The 25,516-nt window shown below is 39.8% G+C and overlaps 1 protein-coding gene across 3 annotated transcripts in view; it reads left to right on the top strand.

Moving 5' to 3' along the window:
• LOC129822717 (cadherin-7-like) overlaps nt 1–25,516 on the top strand; it is a 159,881-nt gene that overhangs the window by 49,836 nt on the left and 84,529 nt on the right. For all 3 annotated transcript variants that reach the window (XM_055881043.1, XM_055881042.1, XM_055881045.1), the window contains exons 3-4: nt 9,636–9,930; nt 18,796–18,915. In XM_055881043.1, coding sequence (XP_055737018.1) covers nt 9,636–9,930; nt 18,796–18,915 — 415 coding nt within the window. The remainder of the gene's footprint in view (nt 1–9,635; nt 9,931–18,795; nt 18,916–25,516) is intronic.

The following is a 25,516-nucleotide window of genomic DNA, read 5'->3' as shown; positions in this document are numbered from 1 at the left end:
GAAGCACAGGGACAAGACAAGAAGATCAAAGACAAAACATGACACAAACTGTCAAAGCTGAGGACAATAGAGGAGAGGATGGCTGTTCTGGGGCACAGGTTTACCCTCAGGATGGTGGACAATCCATCTCTGAAGCCCATGATTCAGGAGGAACAAGCTGACACGCACATATTTTATCCAGCACCCTCTCTCTGTGCTTCTTAAATATTTAACATTTTAATACTTTTACTTTGCTATTTCAAATCAAATCAAGTTTATTTTATATAGCCCTTCGTACATCAGCTAATATCTCGAAGTGCTGTACAGAAACCCAGCCTAAAACCCCAAACAGCAAGCAATGCAGGTGTAGAAGCACGGCGGCTAGGAAAAACTCCCTAAAAAGGCCAAAATCTAGGAAGAAACCTAGAGAGGAACCAGGCTATGAGGGGTGGCCAGTCCTCTTCTGGCTGTGCCGGGTGGAGATTATAACAGAACATTGCCAAGATGTTCAAAATGTTCATAAATGACCAGCATGGTCAAATAATAATCAGGAATAAATGTCAGTTGGCTTTTCATAGCCGATCATTAAGAGTTGAAAACAGCAGGTCTGGGACAGGTAGCACGTCCGGTGGACAGGTCAGGGTTCCATAACCGCAACCATGGAAGTCTTTTAACCAGATTTGATCCACTTTTTCTCCCGCTGATATTTTGACTTTGGTTAGTCATGGTTTTAACCCAAAATAAAAATAAAAACACTTACAACCTTTTTAACACACCTATGCAGAGTGGGGGCACTGCACTGGAGGCCACCCTTTTTTAGCCATTGACAATTTTTAAACTGCACTGAAAGCTGACATTTTTTCCCATAATTTTTTTAATGCGCTGGATGTTCACGATTTACTTGCTCATACTGTATCTGTTTTAAAAGACGGCCCTTAAGGAACTTCACTGGACTTTATGCAAACTGGAAACCATAAATCCTGAGGCTGCATTTATTGTAGCTGGGGATATTAACAAAGCTAATTTGAGAACAAGGCAACCTAAATTCTATCAGCATATCGAATGCAGTACATGAGCGAGTAACACGCTCAACCATTGCTACTCTAACTTCTGTGATGCATCCAAAACCCTCCCCACCCTCCTTTTGGCAAATCTGACCATTACTCCATCTTGTTGCTCCCTTCCTATAGGCAGAAACTAAAACAGGAAGCACCCGTGCTTAGGTCTATCCAACGCTGGTCTGACCAATCGGATTCCACGCTTCAAGATTTTTTCGATCACGTGGACTGGGATATGTTCCGGAAAGCCTCAGAGACTAACATTGACGTATACAATGACTTGGTGAGCGAGTTTATAAGGAAGTGTATAGGAGATGTTGTACCCACTGTGACTATTAAAACCGTCCTTAACCAGAAACTGTGGATAGATGGCAGCATTCACGCTAAACTGAAAGCACGTTCAACCGCATTTAATCATGGCAAGGCGACTGGGAATATGGCCAAATACAAACAGTGTAGTTATTCCCTCAGTAAGGCAATCAAACAAGCAAAGTGTCAGAATAGAGACAAAGTGGAGTCGCAATTCAACGGCTCAAACACAAGATCTATGTGGCAGGCAATCACGGATTACAAAAAGAAAACCAGCCATGTCGAAAACAACGACGTCTTGCTTCCAGACAAACTAAACACCTTCTTTGCCCACTTTGAGGACAATACAGTGCCACCGACGCGACCCACTACCAAAGACTGGGGCTCTCCTTCTCCTTGGCCGACGTGAGTAAAACATTTCAAAGGATTAACCCTCTCAAGGCTGCCGGCCCAGATGGCATCCCTAGCTGTGTCCTCAGAGCATGTGCAGACCAGCTGGCTGGTGTGTTTACGGACATATTTACATTTACATTATTATATTCAATCAATCCCTATCCCAGTCTGCTATCCCCACATGCTTCAAGATGGCCACCATTGTTCCTGTTCCCAAGAATGCAAAGGTGACTGAAATAAATGACTATCGCCCCGTAGCACTCACTTCTGTCATCATGAAGTGCTTTGAGAGGCTAGTCAAGGATCATATCACCTCAAACCTACCTGTCACTCTAGAGCTCAGCTCAGCATTCTACACCATAGTACCCTCCAAACTCATCATTAAGCTTGAGATCCTGGGTCTCAACCCCGCCCTGTACAATTGGGTACTGGACTCCCCATGGGCCGCCCCCAGGTGGTGAAGGTAGAAAACATCTCCACTCCGCTGATCCTCAACACTGGGGCCTCACAAGGGTGTGTTCTTAGCACCCTCCTGTACTCCCTGTTCACCCGCGACTGCGTGGCAATGCATGCCTCCAACTCAATCATCAAGTTTGCAGATGACACAACAGTGGTAGGATTGATTACCAACATTGACAGACAGCCTACAGGCAGGAGGTGAGGGCTCTCGGAGTGTGGTGTCAGGAAAATAACCTCTCTCTATGTCAGCAAAACAAAAGAGATGATCGTGGACTTCAGAAAATGGAGCACCTCCCTATCCACATCGACTGGACAGCACTGGAGAAGGTGGAAAGTACTCTGTGTGCATATCACCGACAAACTGCAATGGTCCACCCACACAGAGAGTGTGGTGAAGAAGGCACAACATTTCCTCTTCAACCTCAGGAGGCTGAAAAAATGTGGCTTGTCACCTACAACCCTCACTAACTTTTACAGGTGCACAATTGAGAGCATCCTGTTGGGCTGCATCACCGCCTGGTATGGCAACTGCACCGTCCACGACCGCAGGGCTCTCCAGAGAGTGGTGCGGTCTGCACAACGAATCACCGGGGCCATACTACCTGCCCTCCAGGACACCTACAATACCCAATGTTACAGGAAGGCAAAAAAGATCATCAGGGACAATAACCACCCGAGCCACTGCCTGTTCATCCCGCTTCCATCCAGAAGGCGAGGTCAGTACAGGTACATCAAAGCTTGGACCAAGAGATTGAAAAACAGCTTCTATCTCAAGGCCATCAGACTGTATATACTGTATACTGTATCCTGCACTATCTATTGCATCATAGCCGCTCTGTCACTGCTCATCCATATATTTTATACTTATATATTCTTATCCCATTCCTTTACTAGATTGTGTGTATTAGGTTTTGTGGAATTTGTTAGATATTAGGTTGTTGCTGTTATTACCTGTTAGATACTGCTGCGCTGTTGGATCTAGAAGCATAAGCATTTGCGACACTCGCAATAACATCTGCTAACCATGTGTATGTGACTGATAAAATTTGATTAGATTAAACCAATTTTTCCTTTCTTATGGAGGAATAGCATGCCTGAGGCAGACTTTAAGACATTTTAACTTGGAAACAGACACCCCTATTTTAACCCCTAACTAATCCCTTTAAAAACAGTTATACTTACCTTATACTTATCCAGGGTGGCATTTTAAAGACATGGTTGACTTTTCAACATGTATACTTAGCTGCACTGAACTTTTAAAAACATTCAAGGCTTTTAAAATATAAATTCTGAACAAAAATAAATGCCACATGCAACAATTTCAAAGATTTAATTGAGTTACAGTTCATATAAGGAAATCAGTTAATTGAAATAAATTCATTAGGCTCTAATCTAGAGATTTCACTTGACTGGGAATACAGATGCATCTGATACAGATACGGTACCTTAACCCTTGTGTGGCGTTGATGTTTTTGTTATTCACCCAATTTTCGCAGGTCTGATGGTCCCACAACGTTATTGGGTTTTTAAAACAATAGAGCCATAACAATTTACGTAATAATACTTAGATGTTGACTTATATCAATTACAGGCGATATAGACAGCATACATGGTTAATATTTGCCATTTACCTCAGCTAGATCCCATTTATCAATAAAAGCGCAAGTTTTCTATCTATTATAATTTAGACATGGGTGGAATAAGTCATGTTTATCTTAAACAAATATGAATGAAACAAGGTTTTCATCACTATTGACATTCATTGCTTTGAACTGAACAAATTGGAAGGACACATTTTACATACAGTATTTTATGGAAATGATAAATGAGCCCCATTGAACACAAATGAAGGCCAGTCTACACACCACATGAGGTACAGAGATTTACTGTGTGTGTTGCAAGTGTATTTCTTGCACTTGATGCATGTGTCTTTCTGTCGTTCTTGGGTCCACACACATCGCAGCGCTTCTTATTGCTACCGGCTGCAATCTAGATGGTTAGGAATTTTACTAACATCTCACTCACTCACATATATAGTTAAAGCAGGCGAAGGTAGGACAGTCAGACACACACACACACACACACACACACACACACACACACACACACACACACACACACTCCAGTATTGGAGTTTCATATATTCATACAGTCAGCATGCCAATTGCATGCATCCTCAAAACTTGAGACATTGGTGGCATTGTGTTGTGTGACAAAACTGCACATTTTAGAGCGGCCTTTTATTGTCCCCAGCACAAGGTGCACCTGTGTAATGACCATGCTGTTTAATGTGTTTCTTGACATGCCATTATCTTGGCAAAGGACAAATGCTCACTAACAGGGATGTAAGCAAATGTGTGCACAACATTTGAGAGATATAAACTTTTTGTGCATATTTTCAGTGTACTTACCTGGAATGGTCTTAACCTCAACCAATACTTACCTTTTCTGGAAATGGCCTGTGTAGTGCGTAATCCTATCTTCCCGCACCTGTTGGACAAAAAAAACTAAGCTCATTACAACAACCACAACCACTCATACAACCAGTCAATCACAGCCACAAAGCACTCCCCCCTATGCATCTAGAAGAGCCGAGCTCTCCATACCTTTTCTTTATATTTTTATTAAGTTGTTTATCCCCTCTCCTCCCCCAACCCAAAACCCTGACACCAACCCGAGTCCATATCCCATCCCCAACCCTCCTCCAAACCAAATCCTTACCATAAGCCAGGTTTTTATCCCATACCCTTCTCTACCCCCTCCTTTATTGTATTTATTGTATTTACATCTTTTTAACCAAATAAAGTTTGTTTTCATAAAGTCAAGCCGAGGACAACAAGAAACGTTGAACTACAATTCCCGCCACCCTTGTCCGTTGCCCAACCCCAAACCTCAACCAGAAATCAAGAAGAGGGATAGAAGAGGGCACAGAGCCCTGAGCTGTCCCTACAAGTATCAGTTTGTTGTCTCGTATCATTGCTAAGGAAATTATGTTGGCTGTGATTTGATCTTTCATGAGTAATTATGTAATTAGCCATTGGACACTGATGTTATTCATCCTGTATATATGTCTATGTGTGTGTGTATGTTTGTGTGTGTTTGCGTGCGTGCCGGGTTTGTTTATGAGCAAAGGCATAGTATCTACATAGCTACGAACAAAGGGAACTAGAGAGGATGGTGAACACTAATGCTCCAAGCAATGTTGTAAGGACTACCCCCTGATAACTATACAGTATCTCTTCGGATACACTCACAAAAGGGTCCCATTAGGATAAATCTTTTTGGTTTCAGGTAAAACCCTCTGTGGAAAGGGTTGTACACTGAATCCAAAACTGTTCTACCTGGAACTAAAATGGTTCTAACGGGAACCAAAAAGGGTTCTTCAAAAGGGTTCTCCTATGGGGACAGCCAAAGAACCCTTTTAGGTTTTAGAAAGCTCCTTTGTTCTATCTAAGAGTGTAGTCCTTCCAGTACCTAGTTTGACTTAATGGCCTACAACTGAAGCAGAATTTCTTCACAGCATATGCTTACTTTTATTTTCCCCACAACATGAAGAAGTGTATTACAGTACCCCACAAGTACAAAACACAGTCAGATCAACCAATGCTGTTTCTTTAAGGGTTTTATTTTGGTTGGTTTGTGAACCATGTCATCATCCCGGTGGAAACCCCATTACACTCGAGTGTTCGAACCGCGGTGCTCTGTGAAACGATTCTGCAGGGAGATTGGTGAATAACAGCACTCCAGAGCAGTAGCTGTAGCCAATAGGCTGTTTCTGCGTATGGACTGTATTTTCACTTGGCTCAAAACTGTGTACAGTGTCCATTGAATAGAAGAAAACTCTCTCGCTCTCCTCCTGACAGATTAGTGGAAATTCAAAGCTTGAAACATGCATCTCTGATTTTATTTATATATAATTTTCTTCCAAGGCCTCCAGTCGTCTTTGCCGTTTTCTACAAAGTACGTCAGCCAAACAGGGAGGAAGAAAAGAGACATGGACAGTGAAATAATAACAGGGCTAACACACTGTGACTGAAGATTACAGCGGAAATTAAAACCCCATTAAGTGACTCCAGAACCATTAAAAACCATAAGGCCTCTCAGCGATTGTGATAAAAATGTGCCATATATCGTAATATGGATAATAACAGGTGAGAGATGGCCTTGGCGACATTGTTTTTCCTTAAAGTTTTACTCTTCCAGTCTTTTTACACTCTAAGGTAAACAAGTGAACACAAAGCAAACATGATTGTCCCAGGAGGACTGTCTGCATACAAAGTGGCGATAAGTGTCATCATTGATTTCACTGGAGCTTTTCTGTTCTGTTCCACTCAACCATTTGTACTCTCGCTGCATCTGCTGCCTGCAGTATCTTTAAGGTACGCTGATGTGCTAGGCTCACATCAAGGGAGGCAAAGAGAAGAATTACAAAAGGGATATTTACATTTTTTTAAGAGAAGCAACTCTGGTGCTTGATGAAAGTTGCACATAATAACGGTAGAAGTTTGAAATAGCACCTGAAAACGAGCAGTGACGGTTTAAAAACAAGTTCGATTAATTGAAGGAGGCGGTGTTCTACAGGGATACACTTTTTAATAGGACCTACTGTGGAACAAGTTTTATGTAATACACTAACTTCTGAATATATTTCAAGTGAAACACTTGAAACACTTGAAACACTCTCATCTACTTCTACAGCAGGTATCGAAGAAAGTGTTAAAAAAGCCAAGCGTAAAGCTAACAACTGATGTTTTGAGAGAGAGACTACATACTGCATTTAGTTGACCCGTGACCTTCAGTTGCATGCTCTGTGGGCTGTTATCTTTGTCCTCCCTGTCCGTGGTATTTACCTGAACACACTGCCACGGATGGCTTTCTCAAGATTAAATGTTGACTCTCTACTGCGTTTGACAATTTACCTCAAGTTTGCCCCTGACAGCAAGGGATGGTGAATAATCATGTGGCCTCCCTATTGGAGTGTCAGGAGGCACACACTGAGGCATGCCCATGCAACCAATACCATAATTATGCCCCAGACATGCCATTCATCAACAGCCTGATGGAATCCATGAATAAAACACTGTTGGTTTCCGGCTGAGACTCTATTGGATATATAAAACATACACTAAGTCCGCAGCGATAACCAGGCAATCATTTGATACACCTATTGACTTGGAAACAAAAATGGATACTTACAGACGCGAAGTGAAGTGCTTGAGAAATAACCCTCCTTCAAACGTACCACACTGTAATCCCTGGGCAGCTTTGGGCTTCACATCCTACAGAATTGTGTTAACACTCAACGCGACGCTCCTTATTCCTGCCAGAGTGCATTTATATAGCAGACATACAGCCATGCTCAGAGATTTGAGACTTCTGGTCTCCTGTTTTACAAACAATGTGCACTTTGTTAACTTGTTCAAAGAGTTGTTAATTTTTTTGGCAGCGTGTTTCTGCACATGAAAACCGACCCTTGAACCTATGTTTATAACCTCTCTGGGATATTCGGGACGTTAGCGTCCCACCTCAACAACAGCCAGTGAAATTGCAGGGCGCCAAATTCAAAACAACAGAAATCCCATAATTAAAATTCCTCAAACATACAAGTATTTTACACCATTTTAAAGATAAACTTGTTGTAAATCCAGCCACAGTGTCCGATTTCAAAAAGGCTTTACGACGAAAGCACACCAAACGATTATGTTAGGTCAGCACCTAGTCACAGAAAAACACAACCATTTTTCCAGCCAAAGAGAGGAGTCACAAAAAGAAGAAATAGAGATAAAATGAATCACTAACCTTTGATGATCGTCATCAGATGACACTCATAGGACTTCATGTTACACAATACATGTATGTTTTGTTCGATAAAGTTAATTTTATAACCAAAAATCTTAGTTTACATTGGCGCGTTATGTTCAGTAATGTTTTGCCTCCAAAACATCCTGTGATTTTGCAGAGAGCCACATAAATTTACAGAAATACTCATACTCAAAATCAATCAACCAAGATACAATTGTTATGCATGGAATTATAGATAAACTTCTCCTTAATGCAACCGCTGTGTCAGATTTCAAAAAAACTTTTCGGAAAAAGCACACCATGCAATAATCTGAGTACAGCGCTCAGACACAAAAACAAGCCATACAGATACCCGCCATGTTGTGGAGTCAACAGAAGTCAGAAATAGCATTATAAATATTCACTTACCTTTGATGATCTTCATCAGAATGCACTCCCAGGAAACCCAGTTCCACAATAAATGTTTGTTTTGTTTGATAAAGTCCATCATTTATGTCCAAATACCTCCTTTTTGTTCGCGCGTTTAGTACACAAATCCAAACTCAGGAGTCCCGGGCGAAAGTTCCGACGAAAAGTGATATTACAGTTTGTCAAAACATGTTAAAAGAAAGTATAAAATCAATCATTAGGATGTTTTTATCATAAATCTTCAATAATGTTTCAACCGGAGAATTCCTTTGTCTGTAGAAATACAATGGAATGTAGCTAACTCTCACGGGAGCTCACAAGACTGAGCTCGTGGCACTCTGCCAGACCTCTGACTCAATCAGCTCTCATTCCCCCCTCCTTCACAGTAGAAGCATTAAACAAGGTTCTAAAGACTGTTGACATCTAGTGGAAGCCTTAGGAAGTGCAATATGACACCATAGGTGTAGGTAGGCAATGACTTGAAAAACTACAAACCTCAGATTTCCTAATTCCCGGTTGGATTTTTTTCTCAGATTTTTGCCTGCCATATGAGGTCTGTTATACTCACAGACATCATTCAAACAGTTTTAGAAACTTCAGAGTGTTTTCTATCCAAATATACAAATTATATGCATATTGTAGCTTTTAGGACTGAGTAGCAGGCAGTTTACTCTGGGCACCTTTTTATCCAAGCTACTCAATACTGCCCCCCAGTCCCAAAGAAGTTAAAATAATACAGATGAACATAATGGATCTGTCACGTTCGTCGTAAGAAGCGGACCAAAGCGCAGTGTGGTTTGAATACATTCTTCTATCTTTAATGAAGAACACTTAAACAAACTTACAAAACGAATAAGACGAACGTGACCGCTATATAAACAATATGCTAACATGCAACATAACAAAGACAATAACCCACAACCCACAATACAAAACAGGATACCTAAATATGGTTCCCAATCAGAGACAACGCAAAACACCTGTCTCTGATTGAGAACCATAATCAGGCCAAACACATAGAAATATACAAACCAGACATACAACATAGAATGCCCACACAGATCACACCCTGACCAACCAAAACATAAAACATACAAAGCAAACTATGGTCAGGGCGTGACAGGATCAATCATAATGGTGAAGTATATAATTGGATATGTTATTTAAAGTCACCAGTCCTTCTGAATGTCTCCTATCCACTGACTGGTCTCTGGTCTCTAATAACAGCTCCACTCAGACGTGGACAAAGGGGATGGCAAGGTGAAATACGTGCTTTCAGGAGAGGGCTCCACCTCCATCTTTACCATTGATGAGAACACGGGAGACATCCACGCCACCAAGCGTCTGGACCGGGAGGAGCAAGCCTATTACACGCTTCAGGCCCAGGCCGTGGACCGGATCACCAACATCCCTGTGGAGCCCAGGTCAGAGTTCCTGGTCAAGGTCCAGGACATCAATGACAATGAGCCCAAGTTCATGGACGGGAACTACATGGCCGGGGTACCGGAGATGTCAGCATTGGGTGAGCCTCTTTCTCTGCAACTCCCTCTGTTTGTTTGTCCTCGTTTCTGTTGTATGTTGTCGGTCTCCCTCTCTCTCTCTCTCTCTTAATCTCACTCTATATCTCTCGCATCTACCCACCATAATCTTCAATATCCTTCATTTATCTCTCTCCCACTCTCATCTCTCTCACTTCGGATATTATTAATGAACACAGCCTAAGCTTCATTATAAACATGAAACTGTGGCATTCATTTGTCTGTCAGGCTGTGCGTGATATTCATAGACACAATTGTATTAGCAAGTCGTGAGGTAGATAAATGCTTATCCACACACAGAGGTTGTCTCTACAGTGTTAACTGTTGTGGTTTCAGAACACTGTGGTTTTAAAAGCTCCAATATCTAATCTGACCCTCTACAAAGTAATCACTGCAACCGGTCAGTTCATTTAAGTGGTTCCCATTGTATTGCAGTTTGAATGGTAAAAGCGATGAAATACCTGCTTAGACAAACAAAGACATGAAACCCCAATGTAGAGCAATGAATCTAGTGAGTTCAGAGATGGCAGATTATTCAAATCCAATGGGACATGTAACGGAGCACCTCCCGAGGTGTTTTGCCACCGAAACAAAAGCGTACCACAAGGCGCTTGGGGACACCGTAAGCCAATCCTGTGTGAATGGAAAATATTAATTAAGCCTACACTTCAAATTCATGTGACAATCTGCCAGGGAGAGGAATAACAGGCGCCAAATGCCAAGTGCCAGATAATGTCTTCCAATCTTCAGGGTTAAGTGATATGACAGCCGCAAGCACATACAGGCACATTATTCTCATCATGCAGATCCGGAGAACAGGAGACAGGAGATCTGCGTGTCTTTTCTACCTCAGGCTGATAGGCATAGATGCAAACAAGTGGAGACATTGAGGTACAGTACAATTTTGTGTGAATAAAGTTGAAATAGAGCCTATGCTAGGCGTCTACTGGTAGTGGTAAGAGTATTTTCCAGGCCAATGCAGTGCTTTGCTCATAACATTCATAACATAGGTAGTGAGATCTCCTTAGGATTAGGCAGCCCTGAGTCAACGGGGGTACAGTACAGGGCTCTGACTTAAGGAAGTAGAGGGCTTACTACAAGGGCTTGGTGTCTCGTGTCCAATGGGAAATAAGAGAGAGAGAGAGTAAAGAATGAGCAGTAAAGAATGAGCTCCCAGTTCCATACACACCGTGAACACAAGCACACCAAGTCACACTCTGGTTTATTTATATCGCACGGTTTCCATCTGAAGTTGTTAGAAAAGCATGAGAATAATGCATCCCGCTCTTTGTAAATAGCTGCTCAGGGCAATTTACAGTGCAGTAAAATAATGGAGCCGGCCAAGCACCTCGTCCTCCATAACTCCTTTATAGATCTGTTTAAATCATTAATGGGCATAGACCGGCTACCCTTGATGAATGGGTTCAATTTAGGGGAAATCATTAATTTAATTAAAGTAATTAGGCTGCGGTTGCTAGTCCTTACACACGGTAGACCTTATGGCCCGGGGGATCTGGGAAGACTTTGTCTTAATCACGCCTCTGGGATGTCAAATAAAAGACGAGGGGCTCGAGGACAGTTGGCCATGTGACAAGGCACAGGTCCCAGGTCTACATGGCAGACAGAGGTGCCCAAGGAGCAGATGAGAGCTCATTACAAGGCATAGGGAATGTAATGTAGGGAATGTAATGTCAGATCAAGGCATTTCCCCTGAAAACACTAACATCCGGTTGTTGGGTACATGGGTGAGGCTAGAACAAGGCTACCGCCTCATCAAAATGTTAGTAGGCTACAGAAGGCTATGAAATAAATTATTATAAACTTCACAGGATGGTGAAAGTGCAAGGTTATGAGCTTGATGCTCTATTCCCCCCAAAATTGAGGGTATTATTCTGGTGACGTGATGATCGATGCTTGGCTGTCATTTGACAAATTAAAATAATCTCGTATTTTTTGTCCATAATAGACTCATCATTATTCAACTCCTACCCTACGAGGTCCTGCAAGATGCTTTTAGAGGCAAACACGCTCACACAGTTCTGGGTTGCTCATCTACAGAAGGAAGTGGTCTCCTGCCTGACTGAGAAAGTGGTAGATGCTCTGATCCAGTTTGGCACCACATACCTATGCGAGTCAGGGTTCTCAACTCTGGCCAACTTAAAAAACAAGTACAGAAACAGACTCAATGCTGAGCATGACCTCCATGTGGCACTGTCAAAAGTCCAGAATAGACATGCTTGTTGAAAACATCAACCTGTGTGATTTGATCAATCAGTGTTTTCCAGTTCAGAATAAACAAATAGTTATTGTATTTTAACAGCAACAGATGCAACTTAGACTTTCAACAATACTTTCTACAGTAAGATGTGCAGTAGGCCTGATCATTTTTCATCTGTACTGTTCCAACCTAGACAGATGTGTTTTAATGGGGAAAAATAAACATGAATAGATATTTATATGGGTATTTCATTTCATTGTTATTTGTTTTTGTCGATATTGCATTTGTTCTAGGCATAAGGGTAATGAAATGTACTCATATTTTCGCATAGTTGCATATTTTCATAAGCTTGGGTCACAGGAAAACAGAATTTCTCATTTGGGTCCCAGGCTGAAAAAGTTTTTTAGGAACCCATGCTCAGAGCATTGCCAACTACATATGGCCTCAAAGCACAGCAGGGCAATTATGGGTTTGTCTTTGTTTGAATCGTGTCATTCATATTCACATGCCAATTACAAATAAAGTCAAACTCGTCTCCAAGCAATAACCCTTGCTTATCTCAAATAGAGGGGAGCAGGTGTGAACGTGCATGAATTTTATCAACTTAATCATGTGTGCCAATTTTGAGTACTCATCAAGGCATTGCAAAGTTGGTCGGCTTAAACGGCAGGTTTGAATATTGCGTTTTTAATATGTAATCATCAGTGAGACCCCATTTTGTATAAGAGACGAACAGAAGTGCTCCAAACGTTTCTTGACACTGTCGTACTTTGCAGTTTATGTTACATTTGTCAGGATGTAGGACTGACGTACAATACGCTTACCTGTTGAACTTTTGAACTTTTACATTTTCACTGTATGGATACAGGCCAATTTTGCAGTGATCAGTTCTAATACACAAAACTCTTTAACGTAGTGGCATTGATTGACCTTGGTTGTTTTAATGTTGTAATATAACCTGCCATGAATAAGAGGTGATGATATAATCTTGGGTGTCCACATAGAACTTCTCGCCATTTTCTATTATATTGCTCAAATTCAGGGCCAGTGCTTGTTTATTCTGGTTGATGATGGAAATAGGGCGGTCTAATCTTCAATTTCCATGATCAGTTCATTCTACAAGAGCCCGTAAAATACGGTTCATGCAAGAAAGTGGGCTTATTATAATGGTGTTTGCTGCTAAATAAAATATAACCTGCTTTGTAAGACAGCACTTTCCTTTATGTGCTACAATATGGGCCTAAAATACCGCCAGAGCTGCAAGGCTATTAACGCAAAGTCTGAGCCTTAATTTTCTTGATTCTCACACAAATAATTGAATTTAATATAACATTTTATTCGGTGTGTATTATTCTTTGTAATAAATTCAATAAAAAAGAATGTCAGTGGCTCTCCATTGAGGCCAAGTTGTTTTGCATGTCAGATTACTTGCTCAGTACACTTGGTTTTGTTGGTTCCAACTTGGTCTCTATCAGCGGCCAGAGGATAGTTCACAACAGAACAATAGAGGTAAATGGTGATTACTGGACCTTTTTGCTTTGATACTCAGATGGCGTCCCTCCCTCAGGTCCCTTGACCAGTAAGGAAGAGGCAAACTTCTTTAGGAAATATGGAACATCAACATGCTAACAGTGTCATTACAATCACTTTAAAATCAAATGCATTGTGTTAGAATGGGTATATGTATTTTTCAACCTTTATTCAAGCATTATTCATAGGTGTTTCAATCATAGTCATCACAGTACATTCACATTCACATAAATAGCCATGCACTTTCCTTCACAGTAATATATATGCTGTTTCTAACCAGTACCTTTCGCAGGTTTCTACAAATAAGAGTTGCACCTGAAATATAACAAACTATCCTGATAACAAGTAGAAACCGTATGAACTTGTAGAATGGTACACAAAAATAAAGGTGCAAGTTGGAACCAAATAAGGTTCTTGAGAGCAATGCCATAGGGGAGCCATTATACAGTCTCTGAAAACACAAAAATGGGATGATGAGTCTTTGAAGAACCATATAAAAATCCCAAACCAGAAATGTCCCTCTAGGACCGGAGTTAAATAGACCTGCTGTAGGGTTAAGACTTATTTGCATATGTGACCGACCGTCTCGATTCGCTCTAATGTAGCAACATTTGAAATTGTGGTTTTTACATTGGATAACAGTGCTACAAAATGTTATATCATACACTGCAATTGAGGAACAATGGGAAAGTAATTCTTCTTTGAAATCTGAATAACTTGTAACCCCACTTTTGAGAAAATGGCCCTGGAATGTTTTGGTGTATCTACTGGAGATCTTTTTTTGGTCTACACCCATTCAGCATCATTCACACCCTCTTGTGAGGCCATGAGGTAAACACACGCTATATAAAATAAAATCGATGTTTACTTGTCACATGCTCCAGATAAAAATTAAAAATAAATTGATTTAGCTTCTTATGGATCAGTGGGACGCTCGGCAACTTCTGGTGAAATTGCAGAGCGCCAAATTCAAATTAAATTATTATAAATATTTAACTTTCATGAAATCACAAGTGCAATACATTAAAACAAAGCTTAACTTGTTGTTAATCCAGCCGCTGTCAGATTTCAAAAAGGCTTTACGACGAAAGCAAACCATGCGATTATCTGAGGAAAGCGCTCAGCAGACAAAACATTACCAGTTACCAGCCAAGTAGACTAGTCACGAAAGTCAGAAATAGCAATAAAATGAATCACTTACCATTGATGATCTTCGTATGGTTGCACTCAGAAGACTCCCAGTTACAAAATAAATGTTTGTTTTGTTCGATAAAGTCTCTCTTTATATCCAAAAACCTTCATTTTGTTGGCGCGTTTTGTTCAGTAATTGCCTGGCTCAAATGCGGTCACAAGATGCAGGTGAAAATTCCGAATAGTATCCGTAAGGTTCGTAGAAACATGTCAAACGATGTTTATAATCAATCCTCAGGTTGTTTTTAGCCTAAATAATCAATCATATTTCAACCAGACAATAGCGTCGTCATTATAAAAGAAAAACAACGAATGGCGCTCTCTCGGGATTGTGCACCAAACAGGTTGGGGAATTTCCAGTGGCCTCTCAAAGAAACTGCTCATTCTCCCTAATTTTTCAGAATAAAGGCCTGAAACAATGTCTAAAGACTGTTCACAGCTAGTGGAAGCCATAGGGAACGCAATCTGAGTTATAACCATTTATATGGTGGATAGGCTTTCAATGGAAAAACACCCATTTCAAAATAATAGCACTTCCTGGATGGATTTTCCTCAGGTTTTCGCCTGTCATTTCAGTTCTGTTATACTCACAGACATTTTTTTAACCATTTTGGAAACTTTAGAGTGTTTTCTATCCAAATCCACCAAGTATATGCATATCCTAGCTTCTGGGCCTGAGTAGCAGGCAGTTTACTTTGGGCACGCTTTTCATTAAAAAAATCAGAATGCTGCCCCCTATCCTAAAAAAGTTTTAACTAGGCAAGTCAGTTAAGAACAAATTCTTATTTACAATGACGGCCTAGGAACAGTGGGTTAACTGCCTTGTTCATGGGCAGAACGACAGATTTTTAGGCTTCTCAGCTTTGGGATTCAATCTAGAAACCTTTCGGTTACTGCCCCAAGGCTCTAACCACTAGGCTACCTGAAATGGATACTTGCATAGTAGCAATATCAAAAACAGAAAGTGTCCAGATATTTGTTTTTATAAATATTTAATAATTATTAGAATACCCAACACACTTGTCTAAATTGATGGGTCATGTGAAGGAAATACTATAACCAGCCACATCTAGCGAAGTGAATGGGTCACTATTGTCTAAACATGTGCACATGTTCATGAAAAACAATAGATGGCTGTAATCACCCCCAGACATACCCAGGCCCAATTGTTTCTGCCTAATTTAACCTTTCTCGCCCCGGGGTTCCGCTAGCGGAACACCCACAACATTCCGCTGCGAAGGAATATTTTTTTGAAATATTTAACTTCCACACATTAACAAGTCCAATACAGCAAATGAAAGATAAACATCTTGTGAATCCAGCCAACATGTCCGATTTTGAAAATGTTTTACAGCGAAAACACAATATATATTTATGTTAGCTCACCACAATAGCCAAACACACAACGCCATGTTTTCACCGCCAACATAGCTTTCACAAATAGAGATAAAATTAATCACTAACCTTTGAACAACTTCATCAGATGACAGTCTTATAACATCATGTTATACAATACATTTATGTTTTGTTCAAAAATGTGCATATTTATAGGTATAAATCGTAGTTTTACATTGCAGCCACCGTCACAAATAGCACCAAAACAGCCAGAATAAATACAGAGAGCAACGTGAAATAAATAAATACTCATCATAAAACATTTATGAAAAATACATGTTGTACAGCAAATGAAAGATAAACATCTTGTGAATCCAGACAATATTTCCGATTTTTTAAGTGTTTTACAGCGAAAACACAATATGTATTTATGTTAGCTCACCACAATAGCCAAACACACAACGCCATGTTTCCACCGCAAAGGTAGCTTTCACAAAACGCACACAGAGATAAAATTAATCACTAAGCTTTGAACAACTTCATCAGATGACAGTCTTATAACATCATGTTATACAATACATTTATGTTTTGTTCGAAAATTTGCATATTTATAGCTACAAATCCTGGTTTTACATTGTGAATACGGCGCCAGAATGCACCAAATTGTCCGGAGAAATTTTGGACAGTCACATAATCTAATCAAAAAAATCATCATAAACTTTACTAAAAAATACATGTTGTACAGCAAATGAAAGATACACTGGTTCTTAATGCAACCGCTGTGTTAGATTTAAAAAAAATAACTTTAGTACAAAGTACAGCATGCAATATTGTGAGACAGCGCCCACCAATTCTCCGCCTTGTTGGAGCCAACATATACCACAAAAATACGAAATAACATCATAAATATTCTCTTACCTTTGATGATCTTCCATCAGAATGTAGTGCAAGGAGTCCTATTTCCACAATAAATCGTTGTTTTGTTTTAGAATGTCCATTTCTTCTGTCGAATTAGCAACTTTGGCTAGCATTGTGGAGCGCACATGTCCAAGAACTCTTGGCGCATGGAACGAAAAATTCAAAAATTCACAATAAACGTCGAATAAACTGGTCAAACTCAGTTGAAAACTCATCTTTATGATGTTTTTATCATATGTATCCAATAAAGTCCGAGCCGGAGCATTTCGTCGTGTATACCTAACGCATTTCAGAAGACAATGTGGGGTTCCCTGGTGCGCAGTTGAATACTGCCAATAGGGCGGACCTGTCACTCCAAAAGCTCTCATTCGGTCTCACATCAAGCTAGACACCTCATTCAACATTCTACTGCCTGTTGACATCTAGTGGAAGGCGTATGAAGTGCATACAGATCCATAAATAAAAGGCAATTGAATAGGCAAGGCCTGACACAGAGCCCCATTTTCTGAATTGTCACTTCCTGTTTGGAAGTTTGCTGCCAAATGAGTTCTGTTTTACTCACAGATATAATTCAAACAGTTTTAGAAACTTCAGAGTTTTTTCTATCCAATAGTAATAATAATATGCATATCGTATGATCTAGAACAGAGTACGAGGCCGTTTAATTTGGGCACGATTTTTCCCAAAGTGAAAATAGCGCCCCCTATTCACTAACAGGTTAAGGCCTAGCCCGGCTTTGCCCGAAAACCAAAATCAGAAATAACTTCCTCCATTAGTAAATCCATTAGCTGCTGATCTCTGTCTGTCACTCACTCACTCCCTGAGCGTTGCTCGCTCTGCATGGGCTCTGCTCCTGGTAGCTCTGTGTCTGTGAGTATCCACACCAACGACTCCGCTTGGGCTGCTCGGCTCAATAACAAGACACGAGAGAGCAGTCAGCTGTTAGTACTTCTGACACCATGTTATGATCTTACTCAGATATGACTGTACTGCCCAGCAAAGCATGAGTGAATTGCTCAACTTCAACCATTTAAGAACCTTAATATGTTTCAGTGTACAGTACAAACACTGGTAACGGTGTATGGTATCCATAGGAAACAGTGTTGTGCAGCGTCTGTGGAAGAAGTCAGAGCACAGTTTATGCTTGAACATTTGGCGCCTGGGAAGATTTAGACAAACATTTGAGTGCGTAGAGATCTAAACTCACTTTAACATGAAATCAGAGCTCCAAATGTTAAATGCCACGGGTAAGACATTTCCTCTGAACTCCAAAACAAGCACCAAGGATTACTGGGCAGAAATGTGTTATTACAGTATGTATTGTTACAAACATATATACACACTCATATGTATATATATATATATATACACAAACACATACATACATACATACATACATACATACATACATACATATACACACACACACACACATATATATATATATATATATATATATATATATATATATATATATATAGAACATCCCTAATTGTAGCCCATATAAAATAAGGTGTGTTTTTTTACTGAATATATAACATTGACATTTGTAAGCTTTGTGGAAATGTTGTCACACATACTGTTGATGTGAGAGCTGTTTGTCGACAAAAATGGCTGATGTTGTCTTGATAACTAATTGTATGCTGTCTGTCTACAGGAACAATGGTGGTCCAAGTGGCAGCCACAGACGCAGATGATCCGACATATGGGAACAGTGCCAGGGTGGTCTACAGCATCATCAGCGGACAACCCTACTTCTCAGTGGAACCAAAAACAGGTAGGCTGCAGCCTGGACTGGTCAGACATACTGTATGACTAAATGTTATTAACTTAAAGTCTAAGCCGTTGGTCTAACAAACACCACTGTAGCTTGGCGACCTTCCACTGCAGATGCGGAAGACCGACATAGGCGGATGCGGTGGATTAAGACACAGCCCATACAAAAACTGATATCTCCATCTTAAATTGACAGATTTGGTGGGATTTTTTTAATACGTTACTTAAATTGATTTACAGGAGCATAAATATACTCCTAAGGATTTTTTATGTATTAAAAAAATATATGTGCTATACTATCAAACTGCTCAAATGACTCACATGAAAATGTCAGTTTACATTGTAGCAGATACATATGGTAGCAGTATGTATGCTATCACACACAGAAAATTGGCCAGTGATACTTAGTGTTATTTTTCAGTGTAACATTTCTAGTGTTGATTCAGGTGTTAAATGAACTCTAAGAATTAAAGCTGCAATATGTAACTTTTTGGGGGCGACTGACCATATTCACATAGAAATGTGTGTTAATGATCTGTCACTCTCATTGAAGCAAGTCTATGAAGAGGTAGATCTGTTCTATAGCGCTATATCTATCCTTCCCTTAACTTCTCTATGATAGGGGACAGGATTTTCACATTTGGATGAAAAGCATACCCAAATTCAACTGCCAGCTACTCATCCCCAGAAGATAAGATATGCATATTGTTAGTAGATTTGGATAGAAAACACTCTGAAGTTTCTGAAACTGTTTGAATCATGTCTGTGAGTGTAACATAACTTATTTAGCAGGGGAAACCCCGAGGACAAACCATTCAGATTTTTCTTTTTTGAGGTCACTCTCTTTTCAATGGATTTTCATTGGGAATACAGATTTCTAATTTACCTTCGCGCAGTCAGTTCCTACCGCTTCCACTGGATGTCAACAGTCTTTAGAAATTGGTTGAGGGTTTTTCCTTTGTGTAATGAAGAGGTACGGCCATTTTGAATCAGGGTCACTTGTTGTGTGCTGTTTGTTAGAGGCACATATATGCTTCTCTCTCTGTTTACTATGGTGCTATCCTCAGATACTAACATCGTTTGCTTTCGCCGAAAAGCCTATTTGAAATCTGAAATGTTGGCTCGATTTACAACCAGTGTAGCTTTAATTTGGTATCTTTCATGTGTGATTTAATGAAAGTTTGATTTTTATAGTAATGCATTTTCTCAGGCTTTTGGCCAAGTGAGACAGTAGCGTCCCGCCTAAACTCAGATTTTTGGATATAATATGAACTTTACCGAACAAAACATACATGTATTGTGTAACATGAAGTCCCATGAGTGTCATCTGATGAAGATCATCAAAGTTTAGTGATTCATTTTATCTCTATTTCTGCTTTTTGTTACTCCTCTCTTTGGCTGGAAAAATGGCTGTTTTTCTGTGGCTATGTACTGACCTAACATAATCGTTTGGTGTGCTTTCGCCGTAAATCCTTTTTGAAATCAGACATTTTGGCTGGATTCACAACAAGTGTAGCTTTATTTTGGTGTCTTTCATGTGTGATTTCATGAAAGTTTGATTTTTATAGTAATTTATTTGAATTTGGAGCTCTGCATTTTTACTGGCTTTTGGCCAAGTGGGACGTTAGCGTCCCACATATCCCAGAGAAGTTAAATTACATTTTCTTGTCTTTTACTTTCGGTTTTGTACACCAGCTTAAAACAGCTAAAAATACAATATTTTGTATACAATATTTCAAAGCGATTGATATGGTACAATGATTCTCTACACTATACTTGCTTGTTTTGTCACAAACTGAAATTAAGCAAACTATTACAATTTTTGCAACCAGGAAATGGCTGAGCAATTTCTTCATAATGCATCTTTAAATTTACACTCATTGGTGTAAAATAACCCCAGTGTTGGTGATAATAACCAGAGTTGAGTTGGGAGTGTTTTACCCTTGGGAGATAAAAATGTTCCCATCCAAACCATGCCGATCATTATCATATTTCCCAGCATGCTCTACTGTAGGTTGTTGTTTTTTGGAATGTTTTTATTATCTGTGTTTTTGTATGTACATTGATTACTCAATCAATATTATGCTACACAAAGATAAACAACATACATTTTTCTAAACTAATCCAATCAGTTAGTTAGATTTATTGCACACATTACTGAAGTGGTTGTTCCAGTTTAAATGGTTTAGATAGTCTCCTTTATCACTGTTCACAATCTTTACAGCCATTCTGAATGCAGGTTGTGGGTGAATGAAAATTCCAGCTGTTCCTAACTCTGCCTGGATTCCAATAGCAATTCTGCTTAACTTTGTAAACCATCGTAATGTGACTTGTAGGCCTGATGTGGTCTGTAAACAATGCGCTCCAGGGCATAGTATTATGGTAAAACTAGGTCTCAAAATGAGATATGTAATGTATTGTCATAAAGAGTTACATTTGTATGATAATATTTACATAATAACTCACTAGATGAAGGCTAAATGACTGAACATTTATGAATTCAACAACCATTTCTCTGTCACTAACAAATACAGTCATTGGTGGTAACTCTACAATTCACTCTTAAAGGCAAGGGACACAGGGAAATGGTATTGGAGGTGTGGCTTAGTGGGGGCGTGGTTTCAGTTATTTGTTTTTGGCCTCCTGTGAAAGTGGAAGTGTTGTACCAGTTTAGGTGGTCTATGCTTCTACATCAGCATTGTTTGCTGTTTGGAGTTTTAGGCTGGGCATCTGCTGATGTAAAAAGGGCTTTATAAATACATTTGATTGATTATGAGGTGTTATTGTAAAACCTGATTGTCTCAAACTATATACACTTCCTAGTGTTAAAACAACTTTATAAGGTGTTATTGCACAACACTAAAAGTGAAAGTCCCTAACACTGACAAAGTGTAACAGCGTCAGCACTAAGCACAATGTTAATTTAACACTGAAAAGTGTGGACTAATATATACTGTGACCCAGTGTTAGATTTAACACTGGCAGTGTTCATTCAATGCTGGAGAATTTGCCATCTACATTCTCTAAACTCAAGAATATATATTTGTTTTTTTTGTTTAATTCGACAGATATAAAGCAATGGAACTGCATAACAATGCTGGGATGTGAAGTAGTTGTTCTGACTCTTGGGGTGCTTCGTTGGAGGGTACAGCTGTTGTCCTCGGCTACAGCTAGCTAGTTGGCTCATTAGCAACCGCCCCACTGTGGGGGACGCTAGCCTCATGCAAAGCACTGGGAAGAAAACAGAACATTGGGCGTAGTTCCATTATTTTTGGCTTATCATCTTTTTCTTCCTGCAACAATCCAGGGGAGATTTGCTTACATGCTGAGGTTTTATAAGTCAGACAGACTTATAGACCATAAGTGAACTCACTGACTTATTAAAAGTTAACTTATCTATTTCTTGAATAAACAGTCCTCTTATTACAGAGTCCATGAGACTGGGTGGGCAAGTAGCATCAAGCCAGTCCCCTGATTCAATACCATATGCGTTTCAGGAAGTTCTGACTAGCAGACATTGGAAGCATTTTCATGCTGTGAAGCCTAGCACATTAGTCTGTGCGGGGAGCAAGATTGATGAAAATGTGACTATTGGAATGCGTCTTCAAAATGATCTTTAACAAAGTTAGCGAGACTACTTCAGCTCCGCAATAAGTCTCAACTGAGAATTTGTGACATCAATACTAATCAGAGTGAGAGCCGACATTTGCTTAAGTGATGTTTAAGCAGCATGTCTACCCCATAAAGGCTCATTACTCTGTCTGCATAGTTATTTTTACTAAAGACTCATCCAGTTCAAGGAATGGAGCCAACACGCTGTTGTGTTTCATTACCTAAGAAGGCTCTTGAAATTTGATATTTCTTATTGTTTGAAGGGGTTGGGATTACTGAAGTGGCTACATAGTGTAGAAAGTGCAATGAAGAAAGAGTACTCTTCAGGTGATGTAATAGTGCTCTTTGACTTCCTGGAAAGCCAGAACAGACTATGTTTCATGTTTTTGCTGTGGATACTCCTGTGAAAATTTATTTTGAGTGGCACCTTAACTTTAGCATATTTGAACAGAATTTGTATGCACTTTACATGTGCAGACACAACATGGAGGAAATACAGTACATACTGCAAAGCTAAATCAAACAAATTGTGTCTGGCACATGAAACAAAAACATTGATTTACAATACATTTAAATGAGGCTACCTGTGAAGAAAAGACCAAAGGTGAATGCTGTTTCTATGACTGCAAACTACTAATTAGACTAATTCATTGAAAAAAGCTGTGCCTTAGCGAAGGGGTGACTTTGACAAAGTGCTCGGGCTGAAATGCACTCCTTGAGCTCGAGCTACACAGTAATACTGCACCACCAGCGATTAAGTGGTTGAGGAATAGTGGTCAGGGAGGTGGACAACGTCAAATGTGACTTGGAGGGTTTGAATCCTGGCTCACTTTGGTCAGGCAAGTCCCTATACTGGGAGTATTTAATCGCAAATTGAATCCGCAAGGTGCCCTTGGGGAAAAAAAGTGCTTAATCCTGAATAGCTTCAATAATTTTCAAGCTGTAAATGTAATGCATCATGTTGGCAAAATACATAAATTGCTGTGGGTGACAGTGGCCTATTAAGCCTCCATTTTGTAATGTTGCTCAGGAAATAGGGCACTTGAGTTTGAAGGTGAAATCAAAATGTGGTGCACTGCTAGGCGTTGAGGCCTGCATGTGTGTAATTGATGAAAGACTCAATGAATAAATGTAGCTAACAATGACTGTCTAGTCCGTCTACTGTTTTCTATGATACTCATTTAGCATTTTGGAATGGCATTAGTAGAAATGGACCATAACTAACAGGGATTAATAATGCACACCTCCCTGCAAATACTCTGAGTTTTGTACACCTTAGGGCAGAGATGAGCACTCGAGCACATCGGCAATGCCAGACATGTCTGCTTGCCTCAGACCTCTGTCCTAACAACGGGTGGGAGCGGAAAGGCCAGGTGTCTGTGCGAGGATTCATTATGTTTAACGTTTTTTTTAAGAGGGGGCCTGCATGCATTTCAATTTGATGTACGTGCTACTTCTATGATGACAGCGTTTAGAGCTTCCCCATCATCTTTTTCAGCTCGTATGGTCATGAGAGAGGAGATAATTTAATTAAACGTAAAATGCTCAAATAAGGGACAAGGCCAATGCCAGTCTAGCTGCTCCCCAACTGTTTTTTTCAGCGCTAAGATACCAAATACAGAGACTGGGAGATGGTTCCAAAACCTGGAAATCCCATTCTGATTAAGATATTGGCAGGGCCTTTTGGGAGATTTCTACTCAAGGTACTCTCTAGTCTGTACAAGTCATGACACCAACCCACGCACACACACAAAATTGTGAATCGCCTCTGACGGAGATCCTTGTACAGTACTATCCACTCCAGTGACTGGAGGCCATTACAGCTCAGGGTAGGTATAAATCTGGCCTCACATCGTTATGCCACGTAGTGTGCAATACTATAGCTTGGCAAAAAATCCATTATCTCAACCCTTTCATCACATTTTGCATATACAGTAGCATTTCCTCCTGTATTTCAAATACTGTATAATAGTAATGTTACTGAAGATGAGTCACAATTATCTACGTCTCGTATTGTTACATAATTGTTGAATGTTACACCACATCCAGACCACCAAGAGATGGGACATTTAACTTCTTATGGCTGCGATCCCGTTAACAGGATCGATATGACAAAAGCCAGTGAAAGTGCAGGGCGCAAAATTCAAACAACAGAAATCTCATAATTAAAATAACTCAAACATACAAGTATCTTATACCATTTTAAAGGTAATCTTGTTGTTAATCCCTCCACTGTGTCTGATTTCAAACAGGCTTTACAGCCAAAGCACCACAAACGGTTATGTTAGGTCACCGCCAAATCACAGAAAAACACAGCCATTTTTCCAGCCAAAGACAGGAGTCACAAAAAGCAGAAAGAGATAAAATTAATCACTAACCTTTGATGATCTTCATCAGATGACACTCATAGGACTTCATGTTACACAATACATGTATGTTTTGTTCGGTAAAGTTCATATTTATATAAAAAAAAATGTTCCCAGAAATCCTCATAATAAACGTTGATCAAAGATACAAGTGTTATACATGGAATTTTAGATCCACTTCTCCTTAATGCAACCGCTGTGTCAGATTTCAATGAAGCTTTACGGAAAAAGCAAACCATGCAATAATCTGAGTACGGCGCTCAGAGCCCAATCAAGACAAAAAGATATCCGCCATATTGTGCAGTCAACAGAAGTCAGAAATAACATTATAAATATTATCTTACCTTTGAATATCTTCATCAGAATGCACTCCCAGGAATCCCAGTTCCACAATAAATGTTTGATTTGTTCGACAATGTCCATCATTTATTTCCAAATAGCTACTTTTGTTAGCGCGTTTGGTAAACAAATTAAAATTCACGATGTGCGTTGACTAGTTGCAGACGAAATGTCAACAAGTTCCATTACAGTCCGTAGAAACATGTCAAACGATGTATAGAATCAATCTTTAGGATGTTTTTAAGATAAATCTTCAATAATGTTCCAACCGGAGAATTATTTCGT

This window comes from Salvelinus fontinalis, chromosome 25 (genome assembly GCF_029448725.1).
Source record: "Salvelinus fontinalis isolate EN_2023a chromosome 25, ASM2944872v1, whole genome shotgun sequence".
In the NCBI taxonomy this organism is placed as follows: Eukaryota; Metazoa; Chordata; class Actinopteri; order Salmoniformes; family Salmonidae; genus Salvelinus; species Salvelinus fontinalis.
Note: the sequence above shows the minus strand (reverse complement) of the source record. Positions and strands in the feature narration are given on the sequence as shown.